The 22,510-nt window shown below is 36.1% G+C and overlaps 1 protein-coding gene across 1 annotated transcript in view; it reads left to right on the top strand.

Annotated features, from left to right (window-relative positions):
• ADAM29 (ADAM metallopeptidase domain 29) overlaps positions 1-19,870 on the top strand; it is a 33,293-nt gene extending 13,423 nt beyond the window's left edge. Inside the window, 7 exon segments of the mRNA XM_066252686.1 lie at positions 18,071-18,128; positions 18,130-18,449; positions 18,452-18,717; positions 18,720-18,860; positions 18,863-19,216; positions 19,218-19,428; positions 19,431-19,870. Coding sequence (XP_066108783.1) covers positions 18,071-18,128; positions 18,130-18,449; positions 18,452-18,717; positions 18,720-18,860; positions 18,863-19,216; positions 19,218-19,428; positions 19,431-19,870 — 1,790 coding nt within the window.
• The last annotated feature ends 2,640 nt before the right edge of the window (positions 19,871-22,510 follow it).

Raw genomic sequence — 22,510 nt, 5'->3', positions numbered from 1 at the left:
ACAACACACAATGGAGAAAAGAAAGCCTCTTCAATAAATGGTGCTGGGAAAACTGGAAAGCCACATGCAAAAGAATGAAACTGGACTACAGTCTCTCTCCCTGTACAAAAATTAACTCAAAATGGATCAAAGATCTAAACATAAGACCTGAAACAATTAAGTACATAGAAGAAGACATAGGTACTCAACTCATGGACCTGGGTTTTAAAGAGCATTTTATGAATTTGACTCCAATGGCAAGAGAAGTGAAGGCAAAAATTAATGAATGGGACTACATCAGACTAAGAAGTTTTTGCTCAGCAAGAGAAACTGATAACAAAATAAACAGAAAGCCAACTAAATGGGAAATGATATTTTCAAACAACAGCTCAGATAAGGGCCTAATATCCAAAATATACAAAGAACTCATAAAACTCAACAACAAACAAACAAACAATCCAATAAAAAAATGGGAAGAGGATATGAATAGACACTTCTCCCAGGAAGAAATACAAATGGCCAACAGATATATGAAAAGATGCTCATCTTCTTTAGCTATTAGAGAAATGCAAATCAAAACGGCAATGAGATACCACCTCACACCTGTTCGATTAGCTGTTATTAGCAAGTCAGGTAATAGCAAATGTTGGAGAGGCTGTGGAGAAAAAGGAACCCTCATACACTGTTGGTGGGAATGTAAAGTAGTACAACCATTATGGAAGAAAGTATGGTGGTTCCTCAAAAAACTGCAAATAGAACTACCTTATGACCCAGCAATCCCTCTACTGGGTATATATCCCCAAAACTCAGAAACATTGATACGTAAAGACACATGCAGCCCCATGTTTATTGCAGCATTGTTCACAGTGGCCAGGACATGGAAACAACCAAAAAGCCCATCAACAGATGACTGGATAAAGAAGATGTGGCACATATACACTATGGAATACTACTCAGCCATAAGAAATGATGACATCGGAACATTTACAGCAAAATGGTGGGATCTTGATAACATGATACGAAGCGAAATAAGTAAATCAGAAAAAACCAGGAACTGTATTATTCCATACGTAGGTGGGACATAATACTGAAACTAAGAGACATTGACAAGAGTGTGGTGGTTACGGGGGGGAGGGGGGAATGGGAGAGGGATAGGGGGTGGGGAGGGGCACAAAGAAAACAAGATAGAAGGTGACAGAGGACAATCTGACTTTGGGTGGTGGGTATGCAACATAATTGAACGACAAGATAACCTGGACTTGTTATCTTTGAATATATGTATCCTGATTTATTGATGTCACCCCATTAAAAAAATAAAATTATAAAAAAATAAAAATAAAAATAAAAAAACTATGAGCAAATCCCTATGCACACTGCACATATCTTATTTTAAAGTAAAAAAACAAAATGGGAACAAGTACAATATTTAAAATAAAGAACAAGTAAATTTAAAAAAATAAATAAATAAATAAATTGATCCTTGCCTTAAGGATAGTAGCTGCAGACATCACTTAGTATCCATTTGGCCCATCAATTTCCCTTCTCAGAAAAAGAGTTAGTTATATAAATTGCAATCCAATTCAGTTACAATTCATCCATAATTACACACACACTCTTAGGTACATACTTCCTATAAAGGAGGTATCAAACACATCAAATAGACATCAACACATAACTGAAGGAATATTTACGTTTGTACATGATTAAAATTTTTTTGTTTATTTCTCCTTGCCTAAATATATGTTAGTCCAAATGCTTATCACAAAGTGATAATTAAAATGAAGTAGGGGAGGCCCTGGCCGGTTGGCTCAGTGGTAGAGCGTCGGCCTGGCATGCAGGAGTCCCAGGTTCAATTCCCAGCCAGGGCACACAGGAGAAGTGCCCATTTGCTTCTCCACCCCTCCCCCTCTCCTTCCTGTCTGTCTCTCTCTTCCCCTCCCACAGCCGAGGCTCCACTGGAGCAAAGTTGGCCCGAGCACTGAGGATGGCTCCATGGCCTCTGCCTCAGGCACTAGAATGGCTCTGGTCACAACTGAGAAACGCCCCAGATGGGCAGAGCATCGCCCCCTGGTGGGCATGCCGGGTGGATCCAGGTCGGGTGCATGCGGGAGTCTGTCTGACTGCCTCCCCATTTCCAACTTCAGGAAAAAAAATAAAAAATAAAAAAAAATAAAAAAAATAAAAAAAAATAAAAAAATATATATATATATTTTAAGATGAAGTAGGAGAATCAAGTTTCATATGGGTTAATAATGTGTACCTAAGCAGACAGACCCCTTTCACATAGGAATGTGCATATAGTGACATGCAGCAACTGTGCTGGGTAAATGTGTCTACATGGAAGAATCCAGTTAGAACTCAATCCTGGAAAACAAAGCATACAGACAAGAACCTCAGAGCCAACATTAAATATTAATTGGTGGACAGTGGCACATTTATTCAAAGTAATGGCACAGTGTAAAGACATGGGTAGGATACAAATTAGCTTTATTTTTAAATGTATAAATAAGTCATTCTATTTCTCCATACGGAAGTCATCCTTAACAGTGTTAATGGTCACCAACTTTGTCCCATTAAGAAACCTGAGCAAAAAATGCATACTGGGGTTGTTTCAAGTGTAGTATGAAACCTAAAACATGACCATTGTACCTCAGGCAGCTTAGTTTTTGCTATAGTTTACAAAGCCAGACTTTTTGAATTCTTATAACAAATTAATTTTTCTTTTGAAAAACATATATTTATATATTTTATAGATTATTTCATTTCATGTGTGTGTCTCTATATGGATATGTATGCATTATATAGGTATATATCTAGAAAAATATACATCTAGTGTATCTATGTATATTAGATCTAAATTGGTAGCAAAATCTCTGTTAAGCTTTTTATATATTAAACAACACAGTGAAAGCTCAGAGGCAATATTATGAACTATTTCCTTTTATTTATAGCAACAATCTACACATATGTTGAACATTAAAATACCAATGAGTATATGTAAATTAAGTTGAAAATCAGCTTGTATGAAAACATCCATAAGAACTATAAAGGGAAAATTAGTAAGACTAATGGATTGAGAAGAAATGCAGCTGCCCTGGCCAGTTGATTCAGTGGTAGATTGTCAACCTGGCATGTAGAAGTCCTGGGTTCAATTCCCGGTCAGGGAACACAGGAGAAGTGACCATATGCTTCTCCACCCTTCCCCCTCCCTTTTCTCTCTCTCTCTCTCTCTCTCTCTCTCTCTCTCTCTTCTCCTCCTGCAGCCATGGCTCGAATGGTTCGAGCAAGTTGGTCCCTGGCGCCAAGGATAGCTCCATGACCTGCCTCAGGTGCTAAAATAGCTTGGTTGCCAAGCAACAGAGCAACGCCCCAGATAAGCAGAGCATGGCCCCATAGAGGACTTGCTGGGTGGATCCCGGTCTGGTTGCATGCAGGAGTCTGTCTCTCTGCCTCCCCACCTCCCACTTAAAAAAAAAATGCAGCTTTGGAAATACATCTTATTCTAAGCCAAGGATTAATCATTAATCTAGGTTTCTTTAGGAAGCACATGTTTAGTCAACTATTTCAGCAAAGTTCTTAGCACCAATATAAATATCTTACTTTCTTTGAACTCTTATAGTGTCTGTCTTGAGATATCTGAGCCTAATCTGCTTTCTCTTTTGGTCTGTGGGACTTTGTAGGAATTAATAGAAATTGTTAATAATAATAATAATAATAATAATACCAATAACAAACTTCAGTAATTCAATCTATCATCTATCTATTCATCTACTAATTTCACCTGTGACCTCACAAATGCTTACCCGAATTACCTTTTTATGTCTTACTGTAAATATCACAACCACCATTGTAAAACTGTATTTATTCACTTTATGCAGCATTCAATTCAACTACCCACTCCTACTTGATAAACTTGCTTCCTATGTAGAATTCTAGCTCAATCAATTTCTCCCCTCTTCCTTTGTACCTTCAATGCCTCTTTTTTACTCTCATCTCTGAGGTCTAGCTAATTGTCATTTTCACTTTTTAGAGTCAACTCTTTTCCCGAGCCCATAGCTCTTTTAATTCTCATTCCTACTAGGTCTTGTGTCTTCAATTATCTTCCCCCTTTTTCTTTAGCTTTTTTTTTTTTCAGAGACAGAGAGAGTCAGAGAGAAGGACAGATAGGGACAAACAGACAGGAAGGGAAAGAGATGAGAAGCATCAGTTCTTTGTTGCAGCTCCTTAGTTGTTCAGTGATCACTTTCTCATCTTATGTACCTTGACGGGGGGGAGGGGGGGTACATCAGAGCAAGTGACCCCTTGCTCAAGCCAGTGACCTTTGGGCTCAAGCCAGTGACCATGGGGTCATGTCTATGATTCCACGCTCAAGCCAGTGACCCCTCGCTCAAGCTGGTGAGCCTGTGCTCAAGCTGGCAACCTTGGGGTTTTGAACCTGTGTCCTCTGCGTCCCAGTCCCATGCTCCACCCACTATGCCACTGCCTGGTCAGGCTCTTTAGCTTCTTGCTCACAACTGTCTTCCTCCTCCCTAAAAACCAGTCAAAGTCTCTTTCTATGTAAAAGCAACATCAACAATAGGAAACAATAAATTAAGTACCCATTTTGCAAATTAGCATATGCAAATGAACTTCGATCTTGATTTTTTTTTTCCTTTTAATCTTTTTTAAACTATTTTCCAGGCCATAGTAGCCTGGTATGTAAATAAATTCTTTTTTTTTTTTTTTTTTACCAGAGACACAGAGAGAGTCAGAGAGAGGGACAGACAGGAACTGAGAGAGATGAGAAGCATCAATCATCAGTTTTTTGTTGCGACACCTTAGTTGTTCACTGATTGATTTCTCATATATGCCTTGACCATGGGGCTACAGCAGACCAAGTAACCCCTTGCTCAAGCCAGTGACCTTGGGTCCAAGCTGGTGAGCTTTGCTCAAACCAGATGATCCTGTGCTCAAACTGGTGACCTCAGGGTCTTGAACCTGGGCCCTCTGCATCCCAGTCCAACACTCTATCCACTGCGCCACTGCGCCACTGCCTGGCCAGTCTGTACATAAATTCTTAATAATATTCACAAGCTAGTTATTTCTGCCTTCACAAAACTCTTTCTGTAGGAATTTCAAACCCTTTCAAATTTCTTTTTTTTTACTTCTTAACATTTTTATTTATTAATTTTAGAGAGAGAGGAAGGGAGAGAAAGAGGAACATTAATATGTTATTCCATTTATTTATGTATTTTATTGGTTGATTCTTATATGTGCCCTGATCAGGGATAGATCCTGCCTTCCTGGCGTATTGGGAAGACATTCTAACCAACTGAGCTATCCGACCAGGGCCTTCAAATCTTATCAAATATTCTAAAATTAATTCTGAAAGTTTCTAGGAGGAAAGTTACACTCATTCTAAAAATTTGCACTGCTGTCTACCAAGTGCAACTTTTCTCCTGGGTGTATGTTATTTCTCTGCAATGGCAAACATGGCAAAGACACAGACACTGCCCTGATTAGGCCCAGGCTGGTTTAGTGTCTCACAATTAGAATCCTGCTCTTTGAGCTAAGAGAATCATGTTTCCCCAGCTGGAGCTGCTAACATCAAGGTTGTTGCATCTTCTGCACTCATTATTTTTCTTCTATTTCTTCTTTGTTTTAAACAGTCCTCTTGCCCAAAATTCTGGTGTGCCAGTCCTTGAAGCCTGGAACAGATGCCAAGTTGATTGACAGACATGAACTTCAATCATTCCTTTTCTCTGGTTTTGTTTTTTGTTTTTTTTTGGTTTTTTTTGTTTTTTTGTCTCTCTTATCTCAGGATAAGATACATTCTTAACTGATTCTTTGACATTGGCTTTCTTCTTATTTTTCCAGTTTGTATTAGTTTTACTTCTTTTTCTTGCCTTACCATACAACCAGATAGCCCAGTACAATGATGATTAAAATCATTAGAGAGGACATCTTTACTTTGTTCTTGAAAGCAGTCTTCCACAGTTAAATATGATGTTAATTTTATCTTTCATGGATGCTTGTGATCAGATTAAGGAAGATTGCTTCTTCTTTGATTTATGTGAGAGGTATTTTTTATTTCTTAAATCATATATTTTTTTTGACAGAGACAGAGAGAGAGTCAGAGAGAGGGACAGATACGGACAGACAGACAGGAAGAGAGAGAGATGAGAAACATCAATTCTTCATTGTGGCACCTTAGTTGTTCATTGATTGCTTTCTCATATGTGCCTTGACTGGGGGACTACAGCAGAGTGAGTGACCCCTTGTTCAAGCCAGCAACCCTAGGCTCAAGCCAGTGACCTTGGACTTTAAACTTTAAGCCAGTAATCTTTGGGCTCAAGCCAGAGACCATGAGGTCATGTCTATGATCCCACACTCAAGCCAGCAACTCGCACTCAAGCCAGATACCTCGGAGTTTTGAACCTGGGTCCTCTATGTCCCAGTCCGATGCTCTATCTATTGTGCCACTGCGTGGCCAGGCAATCGTCAATGTTTTTATCATGACTTTCATGAAATGCTCTTCCTGCAAATATTGAGGTATCATGGTACATGTATTTTCCTCTATTATTCTATTCATGTGGTGTATTGTATATATTAATTTTTAATGTAAGCCAACTTTCAATCCTTGTGATTAACCCCTTGTGGGACATGTATTACACTGAGGAACAAAATTTTTATTGCATCCACAAAAACACTTGTTCTTACCTAATTCAAGTGTGCTGATCTCAAATCTGACATTAGTTTTTCTCTCTAAGCTACAGTTTTTTTGCAATTCAAGATTTTAGGTTTTCATCCTATTGTAAAATTTTCAACATTTAGTTTAACATAATGAAATAAAATGTATTCTTGGGCATCATCTTTGTGAAAATATAATAATTTACATAATGCAGTAAATACACTAATACACAAAAAGATATGATTGCATCAGAATTTGTCTACAATTTTGAAATAGAACATATTAAAACACTTATTTTAATCATAGAATTTGTGCAAAAGTTATCTAAATTCTATTCAGGCAAAAATTTGCGTTTGTAGCTCTTGCATTTGTGTACTTGTTAAGGACAATCTCATTTGATGCTCCAGCAATAGTCTGCTCATCACTAACACTCCAAGATTTTCAGGAAACTTGTTAAGGTGACTGTTCAGGAAGTGAATCTTAACACCCATGTTACATCCAATGTCGCGGAAAGCCAACAGCATCCTCTGAACCAGAAGTTCATAGTTTTCTACTTTTTTGTTGCCAAGGAAGTTCTTTGTAACTGCCACAAAAGACTGCCATGCTGCTTTCTCCTCCTTATTCATCTTCCTGGAAAATTCTTCGTCATGTATGAGCATTCAAATTTGAGGTCCATTGAATACACCTGCTTTTATCTTCTCGAAAGACAAGGCAGGAAAAGCAGAAATAATATGTTGAAAGCATTCACTTTCTCTATTCAAAGCCTGAACAAACTGTTTCATTAAGCCAAGTTTGATGTGAAGTTGGGGAAAAATAAATCTGTCTCGATTAACTACAGGTTCATTCACAATATTTTGCATCCCTACTTCCAGAGCTTCACGTTTTGGCCACTCCTTCTGTGTCCAGTGTTTCTCGTGAGTTCGGCTGTCCCACAAACACAGAAAGCAAGGATACTTCATGAAACCTCTCTGTTGTCCTAGCAGGAAATTTACCATTTTAAGATCCACACAAATGATCCAGTTATGCTCCTTATACTTCAGAAAGTCAAGGACAATTTTTATGTCATTCTTACTAAGTCATTCAATTCGGGTTAGCTAAACTGCTGAGGGGTTAATGATTGCTTGGCATCAGAAGAAGACCCTTCAGGTTCTACAACCATTTCCTCATGCATTTTATCAAAATACACTTGATCACCATGTTCACTTTCTTCGTCCTTAGAAGAAATAAAACCATTGAAACTGGAACCGGGAGTGTCTCAGAGTGTGGGATAGGTCGTATTGCTGAAGGAATATTAAGATATGCAATCATATGCCATTTTTTCTTGCCGATGCCCTTTGCATGGATCAGACAGAAACAACAGTCACTGCTGTGGTCCTTAGGTTCACGCCAAACCGTGGGAATACCAAAAGGCATTCCTTTGCATTTTCCTTTTGTTCAGTTATGAAGCATTTCCTCACAATTATGACACACAATATGAGGAGCCCAATTCTTGTCTTGATCACCAAGGGGAACTTGAAAATAGGCAATATATGCACGTGTCACAAATGATGAAATATTGCACCTTTGACATTGAAGTGTGTAACAGCCACATACATAACAGAAGTTGTCAGGACTATTCTTGCATTTATGCCTACTCTAAGAAGCCATGATTCAATCTTAAAACAAAATTAGAGGCTGTTTTTATCAGATAATAATTTTTTTTACATTTAAAAACAATACAATTATGTAAAAGTGATGTTTGTAAAACATTAATTGCCTTGTGGTTATGTTCAATCCAAGAGTTGTTGCCCTTTAACTCCAATTTAAAAACCAATGCATGCCATTAACTGTAACAAAAAAAATTAAAATTGCATAAAAACTAGAGCATGCACTAAAAAGCAAATCAGATTTGGAATCAGCAATACAGAAATATATAGAAATAGTTCTAAAACCTCATGCAACAGAAAATGAAAAAAAAATTGTTCCCAGTGTTATTAGCACTTTATATATTGGGAGATTTGATTGCTAATATTTAGTTCAGAATATTTAAGACTATATTAATGAGTGATATTAATTGATAAATTATTTTTGGTAGGTTTTGATATTAGAGTTAAGATCAGCTCATAAACAAGTTGAGAGTTATTCTGTCTCTTTTGTGCTGAAGGAATTTCATTAGTATTATTTCTTCCTGAAATGATTTGAGAATCCATCATTGAAATTATCTGGGCCTGAAATTTTCTTTGTGCAGATGTTTTTGATGAATTCAATTTCTTTGATGGATTTATGGCAATTGAGGTTTTTTATGTAATTTTAATTTGTTTTTGACAAATTCCGTTTTCAAGAAAATTTTCCATTTCAAGAAGTTATTCATAATATTCTTTTTTATCCTTTTGATGTCTGTAGGATCTGAAGTGATATCACATTTTCCATTCCTGAAATGGGTAATATATGTCTTCTCTTTTATCTCTTGATTATTTTCATTGGATGTTTATCATTTTTACTAATTTTTTTAAAGAAAGAAATTGACTTTGCTAAGTTTCTATTTCCTTGATTCTACTCTTTATTATGTATATTTTCTTCCTTCTGCCTGCTTTAAGTTTAACTTACTCTTTTTTCTTGTCTTTCTTTTTCTAATAGTATTTTTCTTATGTTTTCTAATAATGGCATATTTTTAATATTCCCAGTAATAACATTGCTTTAGCTGCATCCTACATATTTAAGATATGTTTTATTGCTCATTACTATTTAGTTTAAAATAAATTTAAAATTTTTGCTTGAGATGTCTTTAGTGGCACATAGATTATTTGGGAGTGTATTGCCTATTTATAAATGTTAAAAGCTTTTCTAGATGTTTTTATTATTAACTTTTAATTTGATTCTGTTATGGTGAAATAGCATACTTTGAACTTTATCAACATTTTGAAATTTGTCTTAGTTAACGATTCTGTGTTTAGTATGTCTTAGTGAATATTCTATATACACTTGAAAGGAATGTGTGCTTTACAGAGATTGGACAAGGTGGCCTATCAATGTCATGTAAAGTTGTTTGACAGTGTTATTCAGATCTTCTATATCTTTATGCTTTCTGTGACTAGTTTATTTATTAGTTGTGTTAAATATCTAAATGTTTGTGGATTTGTCTATTTCTCTCTCTAATTCTGTTTTTGTTTGATGTTTTAGAAAGCTGTGTAATTAAGCAATACCCTTTAGAGAGTTTATGTTTTTCTGCTGTATTGACTAATTCTTCTGAAATTTCTCTCTTCATCTCTAGTAATAATTCTTGTCTTCAAGTCTATTTTGGTTGATTTTAATGTAGCCAATGCAGTCTTCCCATAGATAGTACTTGTTGCCTCCTGCTTCTCCCTTCTCCTTTTCTCTCTAAATAATCAATAAATAAAATTTTTGAGGAAAAAAAAAAAGATAGTGCTTGCATGGCATATATTTGTCATCTTTTTATTTTATTTTCATTTCCGTGTTTGCATAGTCAGTGCCTCTGTAGACAGCATATGTTTCTTGCTGTTTAACCAAATCCAATAAGCTCTATCTACATCCTAACTGGAATGTTTAGTCCAGCTGTATTTAAGATAATCATTGCTACAGTAGAATATAAACCTGCTATTTTATTTGTCTAATTTATTTCTCCTTTACAGTTTTCTTTGCCTTAATTAATTTTTAAGTGCTGTTACATTTTTATTATTTTATTAACTTTTTAAATTAAACACTTAGAATTATTTTATTTATTTTTAGTAGTTGTTTTAGGGACTACAGTGTGTAAGGTTAATTTATCACAATTTAGAGTTAATATTACTCTACTTCATACTAAATATAAAAACGTTGCAAAAAACATAGTTCTTTTTACCCCACCTGTACTTTGTAGGATTCTTCTCATATACACTACAGCTACGTATACCAACAAAAAAAATCACAATGCCAACTTTTGATTTATCTGTTGACCAGCTTATGGGTTTTTTTTTTTTTTGTTTTTTTTTTACCATTGCTTTCAAACCCACTTTCTTTTTTTTAATTTATTAATTTTAATGCAGTGACATTGATAAATCAGGGTACATATGTTCAGAGAAAACATCTCCAGATTATTCTGACATTTTATTATGTTGCATACCCCTCACCCAAAGTCAAATTGTCTTCTGTCACCTTCTATCTGATTTTCTTTTTGCCCCTGCCCTACCCCCACCCCCTCTCTCTCCTTCCTCTCCCCCCCATTACCATCACATTCTTGTCCATGTCTCTGAGTCTCATTTTTATGTCCCATCTATGTATAGATTCATACAGTTCTTAGTTTTTTCTGATTTACTTATTTTACTCAGTATAATGTTATCAAGGTTCCATCCATGTTGTTGTAAATGATCCGATGTCATCATTTCTTATGGCTTAGTAGTATTCCATAGTATATATGTACCAAATTTTTTAATCCACTCATCCACTGATGGACACTTGGGCTGTTTCCAGATCTTCTCTATTGTGAACACTGCTGCCATAAGCATGGGGTGCATTTCTCCTTTTGGAACAGTTATGTTTTTTTAATAAATTAAAAGAAGAAAAATAAGACAATGTGTGTCAATAATTCATTCTTTGCATGGCCACACCATAACACACTGGGAAAAGATGTGCAGTAAATATGATAAGCACATTTAATCTTAATGGCTGAAAAGCTTACATAAAAATTTAAAACTATAATAATAATTTAGAGTAAGAGAATAATGAGAAAAAGATAGTAAAAATGCAAAGAAATATAGGAGAAATATACAGCCTTATTATCAATAGAACATTTTTAATTAAGATATTAATGATATTTAACATTTAAAGTATACAATATTTTGCTTTAAAATATTTCTATATTTCAATATAATTCTCTCTGTAGCACTGGTTAACACCTACACACATCACATAATTATCATTTTTTAGATTTTGCTTATTCATTTTAGAGAGGAGAGAGAGAGAGAAGGTAGGGAGGAGCAGGAAGCATCAACTCCCATATGTGTCTTGACCAGGCAAGCCCAGGGTTTCGATCCAGTGACCTCAGTGTTTCAGGTCGACGCTTTACCCACTGCACCATCACAGGACAGGTTCACATAATTATCTTTTCCTGTGGTGGGAACAATTAAGATCTAGTCTCTTATAACTTTGTAGTTTACAATACAGTATTGATCAGTAATCTTTAATATTACATGAGGTTGTGGTGTTGCTGCTGAAAAATGTATATAAAAATAATTATCAGAAATAAAAGTGTAAAAATTTTATTAACATTCAGTTTGAAAAGCTTTTACTTGTAACACTTTAAGATTGGAATGCTACTCCTTTTTGTTTGTTTAGTTTTTACATGATCAAGTGGAACTTATTTCAGTGATGCAATGTTCGCTCAACATTCACAAATCAATCAATGTTACACTCCACACAAACAAAATGAAGGACACAAAATCACATAAATGCATCAATAAATGCAGAAGAAGACTTCAAAAAATGCAAAAGAATGTAGGATAAATATACAGCCTTATTATCAATTAAATATTTTAATTAAGATATTAATGACATTTAATGTTTAAGTTTATGGTATTAAGTTTAAGTTTAAGATTGAGGCATTCAGCGAAATACAGCCCCCACTCATGACAAGAACTCTCAGAAGAGTGAGGACAGAACAACAAAAGCCATATACGATAAACTCACAGCCAAAACCACAATAAACCGTGAAAGGCTGAGAGGTTGGGGTTTTTTTTTTTCTGTTTTGTTTTGTTTTTCTATTTTTTTTTCAGTTACAACTGACATTCAATATTATATTAGTTTCATGTGTATAGTGCAGTAGAATGCTACTTCTTTAAAAAGTTACCCTTTAGGGTTAGGTTGTTGATTTAAAAGTTGTAGAGCTTTTTGGTATTCTTCATTTAGCACTTTTAAGAATTCATAATCTTAGTCCAGAACTGGTAATATTATGCCATTTTCTTCCTTCTCACAGAAGTAGTTGATTTAAGTCAGCATGAAATAGGTGTTCAGGGCATCATTCTTCTGCATTAACAAGAGGAACATTCTGAATTTTAGAAATGAATTGTTTTACTACTTGCTCATAAAAGAGAAAAAAAATAGCCAGTCATCAAAATTCTGATGTCTCTCCAAAGTAACAATAGTTAGAAGACATGAATATTAGTTGATATGGTAGAAATAAAGAAATCTTCACAGATATTAGAGATAACTATTTATAACTTCTCTCTCAAAAGTAATAAATGTTTTATAAACCCACATTTACTAAATAATCACACTCTGTCTTGAAAACCACAGAAAGCACAATACTCAGATGAATCATCACTAGACGAACAAGAATACATCTGAGTGTTGTCATCTGTATTTTGACAAGGAAGCATATAGTGCATTGTGAAATGATTTAAACTATGTGTATACTTAATATATTTGATTAATAAAAGCAATTTTAATGCATTAAAAAGAACTTTCTAGGAACCAATTTTTTATATAAATTTTTATTTATGTTAATGGGGTGACATCAATAAATCAGGGTACATATATTCAAAGAAAACATGTCCAGATTATCTTGTAATTCACTTATGTTGCATACCCATCACCCAAAATCAGATTGTCCTCCGTCACCTTTTATCTAGTTTTCTTTGTGCCCTTCCCCCTCCCCCTCCCCCTCTCTTCCTTCCCTCCCGCGCCCCCCTCCCCCCCACCCCCGGCAACCACCATACTCTTGTCCATGTCTCTTAGTCTCGTTTTTATGTCCCACCAATGTATGGAATCAGGTAGTTCTTGTTTTTTTCTGATTTACTAATTTCACTCTGTATAATGTTATCAAGATCCCACCCTTTCGTTGTAAATGATCCGATGTCATCATTTCTTATGGCTGAGTAGTATTCCATAGTGTATATGTGCCACATCTTCTTTATCCAGTCATCTATTGAAGGGCTTTTTGGTTGTTTCCATGTTTTGGCCACTGTGAACAATGCTGCAATGAACATGGGGCTGCATGTGTCTTTACATATCAGTGTTTCTGAGTTTTGGGGGTATATACCCAGTAGAGGGATTGCTGGATCATAAGGTAGTTCTATTTTCAGTGTTTTGAGGAACCACCATACTTTCTTCCATAATGACTGCACTACTTTACAGTCCCACCAACAGTGAATGAGGGTTAGGAACCAATTTTTTTACAGGTACAAGACCTTTAAAAATCTTAACAATCTTTGACCCAGCAATTCCCTTTCTAGGAATCTTTCCTAAGGGAATAGGCAGAAATTCAAACAAAAATATAGAAAAATATATTAAGACATCATTTACAATAATGAAAAATTAGAAAAATTGTATTCAATAGTGAGAAACTGGAACTTCTAGCAAGCACCTTCATAAGGCAGACTATTAGGGAGTTAAGAACAAGCTTGTTTTCCAAAAATATTTAATGCTATAGGGCATACATCTGTTGTAAAGTTTAAAAAAAAATAAGAGTTTAAAGAGTCACTGTTTTGCCAAATCTATGAAATCATTGATTCATGAAAGATTACCAATAGGTTCTAAAAGTATTGAGAGTTATTTACATTAAACAAGACTTGTGCATGGTTCTAAAACCATGTCAAGACTCTTCTGGGTTGCAAGGGACAAGACATAACTTTATAATTGAAGAAATCAAGATAGCCTTATTCTAAATTAGTGCTTAATCTTAACATCATTAATAATGGGTCTCCTGATAGACTTCAAAATGTAGTATACAACGTCATCTGTACATTTTACTTAAAAATATATACAGTGATTTGAAAGGAAATTTCAAAAGGCAAAGGCAGTGGCTCTCCAGTTTGCTATGCCAAGGTTTGCACTCCTAAAAAACAGAGAGGTGAACCAGACAGAAGATAAAAATTTTAAATAACTATTGATGATAAAAATTATTTTAAAAGCTAGAGATTTATAGTATTTTCTGTTTTTTTATGCTAGCTGAAAAAAAAACAGAAGCAAAGTGTTATGGTAAAGATGTTTCCAATGATTTGGACTCACAATAGAAACACTGCTTTTAATAAACTTGCTAATGGAAATCAGCTTCTCTTCAAATCCACTTGTTTAGAAAGTTATTTTCTGTTCAGTGTTTTTTAAAAAGGCATATTTTGTAGACCATTAAACAGATAGAATGAACTGGAAATTTGAGAAACCATTTGTTATATTTAAAAATACTAAAAGTAGAGACAAATGTACGATGACAGAAAATGATTTGATTTTGAGTGATGGGCACACAATGCAATCAACAGTTCAAATGCTATGAAGATGTTTACCTGAAACCTATTTTTTTCTTTCTTTTTCCAAGTAAGAGGGTGGATGATAGACAGACTCTCATATGCACCCCCACCAGGATCCACCCAGCAACCCCTATCTAGGCCCGATGCTATGCCTATCTGAGGCCATGCTCACAACCTATATTTTTAGTGCCTGAGGCAGAGATGCCACGAACCCATTTTCAGCACCCGGAGCTGATGCACTCAAACCAATAGAGCCATGGCTGAGGGATGGGAAGAGAGAGAGAGAGAGAAGGGAGAAAGGTGGAGAAGCAGATGGTCGCTTCTCCTGTGTTCCCTGACCAGTAATCAAACCCAGGACATCCACACTGAGCCAACTAGCCAGGGCCAAAACCTGTCTATTCCTATGGACCAATGTTATCCCATTAAATCTCATTTCTAAATTAAAAAAAAAGGATAAATAAATAAATATATTAAAATACTAATCATTATTTATTACATACATATAATTTGGTAAATATTGCCCTAAATACTTAACCTGGGTTATCTCATTTAACAACCAAAACCACTCTAAGATGTAGCTATCACTATTTTATTTCCATAAAAAAATAAATCTGTGAGAATTTAATCAACTTAAGTATAAGTTCTCATATTTGAACCCAGCAATAGTACTTCATTAGACTGATGTTCACTTTGTAACACTACCTTCCAGCCACAGATAATAAAGACTACAGGAGGTCTTCAGGTTATGCACAATTTAGTTCCTACAACAGTGATGTAACCCAAGTTTTAATGTAAGTTGAAACACATCCTAGCCTAAGTCACTTAACTATTCTAACACAGTTGTAAATCATAATCTAGAACTCAAAAACACAACTAAGCCACAGAAAAAGAGAAAAGACATAAATATAGTGTACTGTACACTGTTCTGTATAACAGAAAAAATGAGTGTTAAAAAAAATTCTTTACCTTTATTCTTGCAGTTGGCGTCGTAAACTCAAAATGTCATATGTGGAGCCTGACCTGTGGTGGTGCAGTGGATAAAGTGTCCACCTGGAAACACCAAGGTCGCCGGTTCAAAACCCTGGGCTTGCCTGGTCAGGGAACATGTGGGAGTTGATGCTTCCTGCTCCTCCTTTCTGTCTGTCTGTCTGTCTCTCTCTCTCCTCTCTAAAATGAATAAATAAAAAATATTTTTTTGAAAAATGTCATATATGGAGACTGCCATAATTTGAGGACCCCTGTACAAGCCTACAGAAACATTTTTCATCCCAAAAAGGATGTAACATTTGTAAACATTTATGCACCACCCTAAATATATAAAGCAAATATTAACATATCTAAAAGGAGAAAAAGATGGTAATATACATAGTAGGGGACTTCAATTCCACACTTTTATCAATAGGTAGATAAGACAAACAGAAAATTAATAAGAAAACATTGAACTTAAATGACACATAAACCGGATGGACTAAGTCAACATTTATAAGCCTTTGAAGTTATCACTCTGAATGAATCAGCACATATGTGTCTTGGCTCAAGAGCAGGTGCTGGAGCACCTTACTCTTTCTTGTTGAGCTTTTTCATTTTCTGTCCTTTGCCCAGAGAGAACCAACTATTTTTGGTTTCTTGTCGATACCTGCTGATGGTTCTGTGTCAGACTTTTCCAGCACCCAGTTTGGGATATACATGAGAGATTAAAAGAAAATTCAGGAAAAGCCCTGGCCGGTTCACTAAGCGGTAGAGTGTTGGCCCGGCGTGCAGGAGTCCCGGGTTCAATTCTTGGCCAGGGCACACAGGAGAGGCACCCATCTGCTTCTCCTCTCGCCGCCTCTCCTTCCTCTCTATCTCTCTCTCCCCCTCCTGCAGTCAAGGCTACATTGGAACAAAGTTGGCCCAGGCATTGAAGACGACTCCATGGCCTCTGCTTCAGGTGCTAGAATGGCTCAGGCCCCAATGTTGCAGCATCCCAGATGGGCAGAGCATCGCCCCCTGGTGGGCATGACACGTGGATCCCAGTCGGGCGCATGCAGGAGTCTATCTGACTGCCTCCCTACTTCGGAAAAATACAAAAAAAGAAAAAGAAAAAGAAAACTCAGGGAAATCACCCTATTGCCATTCCTCAAATTGAGATGTTTCCAGCCAGTCTGTCTTTTTCTGTTTAGTTTTCAGTTTTTTCCTATTAAATTATGTTCAAGGTATTTGGTTGTATTAAGAAGGACTAAGCAAAAAAACTTAATCTATACCATCTTGTTTCAGAAATTAAATTAGCCACAGGTATTGAATAATGTTCTTCATTAAGAATGTAATCAAGTATAAACACTTATGAGTATACTCCAAGGAACAATTAAAATTCATTATTTGCTATGTATAGACATATTCACCATTATTTACTATATAAACAATTAAGCTAAGCATTATAAGAGACATAAACCTGTGTGAAGGACACCAATAAAGCTCTTGAGTACCTCCAGTCTGGCAAATCTACTGAGGAGAATAATGTAGAAAAGAAAAAGAAATTAAACATTGTGCTCTAGGGAAGCATGTGGTAAGTACCATAAAAGAAACTTTAAAATAACATGATATAGCCTGACCCATAGTGGTGCAGTGGATAAAGCGTTGACCTGGAATGCTGAGGTTGCCAGTTCAAAATCCCAACCTCGCTCAGCCAAGGCACATACAAGAAGCAACTGTGAGTTGATGCTTCCTGCTCCTCTCCCCCCCTTTCTCCCTCTCTCAAGTCAATAAATTTTAAAAAGTTTTTACTTAAAAATATCATGATATATAATATATATTTATATTTAAATACATATGTACATATTATATGTATCTTAGGTAATGTTATCACTTCATTCATCACTTGAGGAGTATAATGAATCCTTATTTACGCATTAACGAGGAAATAACTATAAATCTTTGCTAGTTTTTATTCTTCTATACACTTCCAAAACCCCTCAGCCCTCTCAATATTTGATAGCAAATTGTAGGCAGTTTCTTGAGTCATTCCTTCATCAAAATATCACTTTTATTAAACGTCTTTTCTTCTCTCTTCTCTGGGCCCTGTCAGAACCACCAAATCCATGTGTTGCTTTTTGTTTTACTTAGAGTGCTCACAATGAGGAGCTTGACTATCTGTGACCAGCCCTACCTGCCTTCTTCTCTGGATCAATGTTTCCATAATGGTGGCTTCATAATTATTGTAATGGAGATCTGTTGTATGTGAGGATTGTGCTTCTACTACACTGGCTTGGGAGTTTCTGTCCCTTCTGGGCATACTTGGGGTGAGCACACCTACTATCACAGCCTTCCAGGAGTGATGATTCCCTTGAAGATAACAGGCACGAGCTTCAGCATGAAGTTTCCAGGCTGGCTCTCGTACAGTCTATATTTTGAGGGTGAAAGACACATTGTTCACATGAAGATCAAGCAGCATTTGCTGTTCAGATAGCTCTCGGTGTTCGCCTATAGCCACCAAGGTGCTCTCCTTGAGGATCAGCTTTTCGTCCAGAATGACTGCTACTATCAAGGTTCTGTGGAGGTAGACCCAGAAGCTCTGGTTGCTCTCAGTGCCTGTTTTGGTGGCTTTAGAGATTGGTACAGATAAATGGCATTGCTTATGAAATTAAGCCCATGACTTTTTCTACCAAATTTGAACATCTGTTATATAAGAAGGACAGCAAAGACACCCAGTTCCCAACCACGAAATCTGCCTCTAGGCAAGAAGAAATTGAACAGCAATTTGAGTTTCAAAAGACATAATTCTACTCCGAAGCAAAGTTTGTAGGGGGCTGGTGGGTCCATAAGTACTTTAATGAAATAGCAGTGATAGTTGACAATACTTTCTATCTTAAGTGTAAGAAAAAAAACTCTCAATGTTACAAGAAGATCTCTCTGTTATGGCAAATACAACAGATTCCATTTACGAAGTAATGGGTCTTCAGGTTTTATTGTTTGGTATGGAGTTGTGGACTCAAACAAACTACACTGAAGTAGAGATAAAGAGACAAAGAGATTTCTGAGACTTTTTTGCCATTGGAAGGCTAAAAACCCTGTTCCCTGCCAGCCACATGATACTGCACTTCTTATATATAAGTCAACAAGAAGATTAAGTGGTTTAGGCTTTGTTGAAGGAATGTGTAAACAAACCCCTAGTTGTGCAATTGTTACTTTTACTGGCAAACCTTTAAGCATTGTTGTAATTGCAATGGTTCAACATATAGATCATATTTTGGGTCAGTTTTAGGATGGTTTGTTGTGTACATGTGGAAAATATAAATGTATAATGCATAATGATAACCCAACAATAACTAAATTTAGCAATTGTTATTCTTAATTTTTGAGATATTTTATGCTTTAGGCAAAAATGTTTGTTGTACACTGTGTACACAAAGGACATATTAACATGGCAGAATTATGGTAATGATATTGTTGAAGAAGAGGAGTGTGACAGTGGACTTTTGCAACAATGTGTAAAAGGTGCCTTTTGTCTGTTAAACTGCTCTCTGAGTTTTGCGTCTAATTATGCTTATGAGTTTTGTTGCAAGGACTGCCAGTTCTTACCATCAGGGAAATATGTAGAAGGAAGATCAATGAATGTGATCTTCTAGAATGGTGTGGTAGAACATGCTGTATGTGTCCAGATGATGTATATATAGAAGATGGAATTTCCTGTAATGATTGTGCTTACTGCTATGAAAAGAGATGTAATGATTGCCATGAACAGTGTAAGCAGATTTTTGGCCAAGAGGCAAAGAGTGCAAATCACAATTATTACAAAAAAATAAACATTCTAGGTGACTGTTTCATATTTAATAACTCAGATATGCTATGTGGAAGGGTTCAGTATGAAAACATAAATGAAATTGCCCTTCTAAGAGACCATTCTACTGGGCATTGGACTTCCTACAATGGCACCAACTGCTAGAGTACCGACTACCACTTTGGGATGGTCATACCTGATATAGGTGAAGTGAAAGATGGCACAGAATGTGGTGAAGAACAAAGATAAAGGAAGAGAGATGTGAGAAATTAATAGTAATGAGTCAAGCAGAGGTGGTCAGAAGTCAAGGGAGATTGTTCCAGGCAGAGTGTGCAACATGGTTAAAGACCCACAGCAAGGGGTTCCAGGAATTAAAAGAAATTCTTTGAGGTTAAATGGAAAATTAGAATAGTGTGAGGTGAGCTTAGAGCAAGAGACCTAATAGAAAGAGCCTTTCGAGCATATTAAGCTGAGGAAAATGGGAAACAAAATCATATCCTGTGTAACATAATCAGATTTGTCTCTGTAAAAAGTCTTTATGGTTGTAATATGTAGAATAGATTGGAAGGACAGAAGATGGAATCAGGAAGAGACTATTGCAGTAGTCAAGGCATAAGGGAATACTGGACAGAATTTGAGATAGGGCAGTAAGATGGGAAGTTACAGATAAATATGCAAGACTTACGGAGGAGCTAGATGACATAGTACCTGACAGATGTTTAGATATAAAGGAGAATGGAGTAAATGGTGACTGAAATAACTGTGTAACTTTTCCAGGCCTGCCTACCTATCCACATGCCACAATCCTTACCTTGGGCCCAACAGAATGGTTGTTTTCATATACAACTGTGATCATGCCATCCCCCTGCTGAAAGCTCTTCAGTTTCTACTATCATGTCTCCACCTGAGCATCAAAATATATCAAATATCTAGGAATAAAATATATGCAAGATTTCTATTCTTACCAGTATAAAATATTGCTGAGACATTAAATAAGGCACTACTAAATATTACCATATTCATTAAATAAGAGAACAAATTTTGTTAAAGTGTTATTTCTAGATTACTGTATAATTAAATATAATTCTAACAATATCTTACCTGTAGGGAATTATTTTAATTTTTTTTAATTTGAGAAAATAAAACTAATGTGAAAACTCTGAGTATGAAAAAGGAGTATGAGTAGGAAAATAGCACAGCAAGGGCCTTGCAGTACCAGGTAGCCAGACCTATTATGAAACTACAGCAATTAAGAGAATGGGATGCTAACAAGTAAAATAAAATAGGTAAGTGTTAGTGCATGTGAACCCAAGGAAAAGCCCTGAGACTGAAATTTTATATCCATAAATGGAGGTCAGGGGAATACCAAGAAACAGGCTGGCTACTCCAAGTCTAGTAATTAATAGTTTATTAATTTACATATGAGGCATGTTTTAGACAACTGCATGATGAAATGGGTCTTAATATCACTTGACAGGTACCAAAAAATTATATAGGGTAACTGGTGGGACAGGAGGAATAGTCACAGGTACTAGTACGTAAATACTACCAGGCATGGGATATCACTTTACATGTTTGACCAGGTCAGGACAACAACATGTTTAGTAACCATCACGTAGCAGGAGGCATGGGAGGGATGCTGATTTATGTCAGAATAATATCTGTTATAATCAGACAGTCTCTAAGGGGGTTGAGGGATTCAGAAAGCAGCCTCCATTCTGGCCTGGGTCCAGCTTGTGGGAAAGAAAGTAGTTACATCATGGAAGAATCTCTTCTCCACAAGAAGCCAAATGTTCTTTCCAATAACTTGTGCTGGGTCAATAGGATATCTATTTATAAAGATATCTCTTTATCTCTACATCACACTGGTTGATTTCATATCTAAGTATCAAAGGTTCATCGATAAAGCTATTGAAGGAAAACATAGGAGTACAACTTAAAGATAAGACAGATCTTCAAATCAATGTGAAAAATACATACAGCTTAATAGAAGACTGGCAAAGAATTCGAACCATTTCTGAAAAGAGGCTATCTAATGGCCAGTAAACTTATGAATAATCAGAGAAATGTAAACTCTACTAAGTCTTGCACTGTTTTTCTTTCAAGAAGAACTCTATAACATATTCATCTTGCCTTCAAGGAGAGAAATCCTCAGCTTAGTGTCTACTCTGTAAACCTTACCCAGCTTATGGCTATTGGGCCCATGGCCAACAGAATAAAAGCTTGTCAATATGACACAATAATGTTCTCAATAATTCTCTGCCTGCTTTCATTCATACTACTCAACTCTTCTATTTGGAAATATAATGTGTTTGAATAGCCCTTCAATCTGTTACTATGTGAGCAATGTGTTTCCTAAAATCCTAGCGTTATACAATATTTTATTCACTTAGAATGACTTTCCTTATCTTTTGAAATTCTTCCCATCCTTCAGAAGTTTTTATAGGTCAACAAAGATGGTAAAATAGGAGATCCCCTGTTTATATCCATCACTGCAACAATAATTAGTCAGTTATCCACAGACAAAATTGTCTTTATTCCTACAAAAGAATCCAGATAGGAACTAGCAAAACCCCAGTGGAGTCCCAAGACCAAGAAGGAATATTTTGAGAACATTTCTGTGCCTACATGGCAGCCTCATGAACAGTGATCCCAGCTACAAATTCATAAATAGCCCTGTCCCCTTGTGGATTGGGATATAGCTCAGCTTGGCCTTGGTCCTGACACCAGCACCGTTCTCCAAGGGACCAGAGAGGAGTCAACCTGTCTGTGCCCCCTGGAAGCTGGCCTGTAGACTCCATTCTAACTGCGGATCTTGAAGCAGCCCTGTAACTTGCCTCCGAACCCCCCTAGTGGTGGTCTGGTAGTAGTCCTGCTTTTCCAGAAACC

The sequence above is a fragment of the Saccopteryx bilineata genome, chromosome 1 (assembly GCF_036850765.1).
Source record: "Saccopteryx bilineata isolate mSacBil1 chromosome 1, mSacBil1_pri_phased_curated, whole genome shotgun sequence".
Lineage (NCBI taxonomy): Eukaryota > Metazoa > Chordata > Mammalia > Chiroptera > Emballonuridae > Saccopteryx > Saccopteryx bilineata.
Note: the sequence above shows the minus strand (reverse complement) of the source record. Positions and strands in the feature narration are given on the sequence as shown.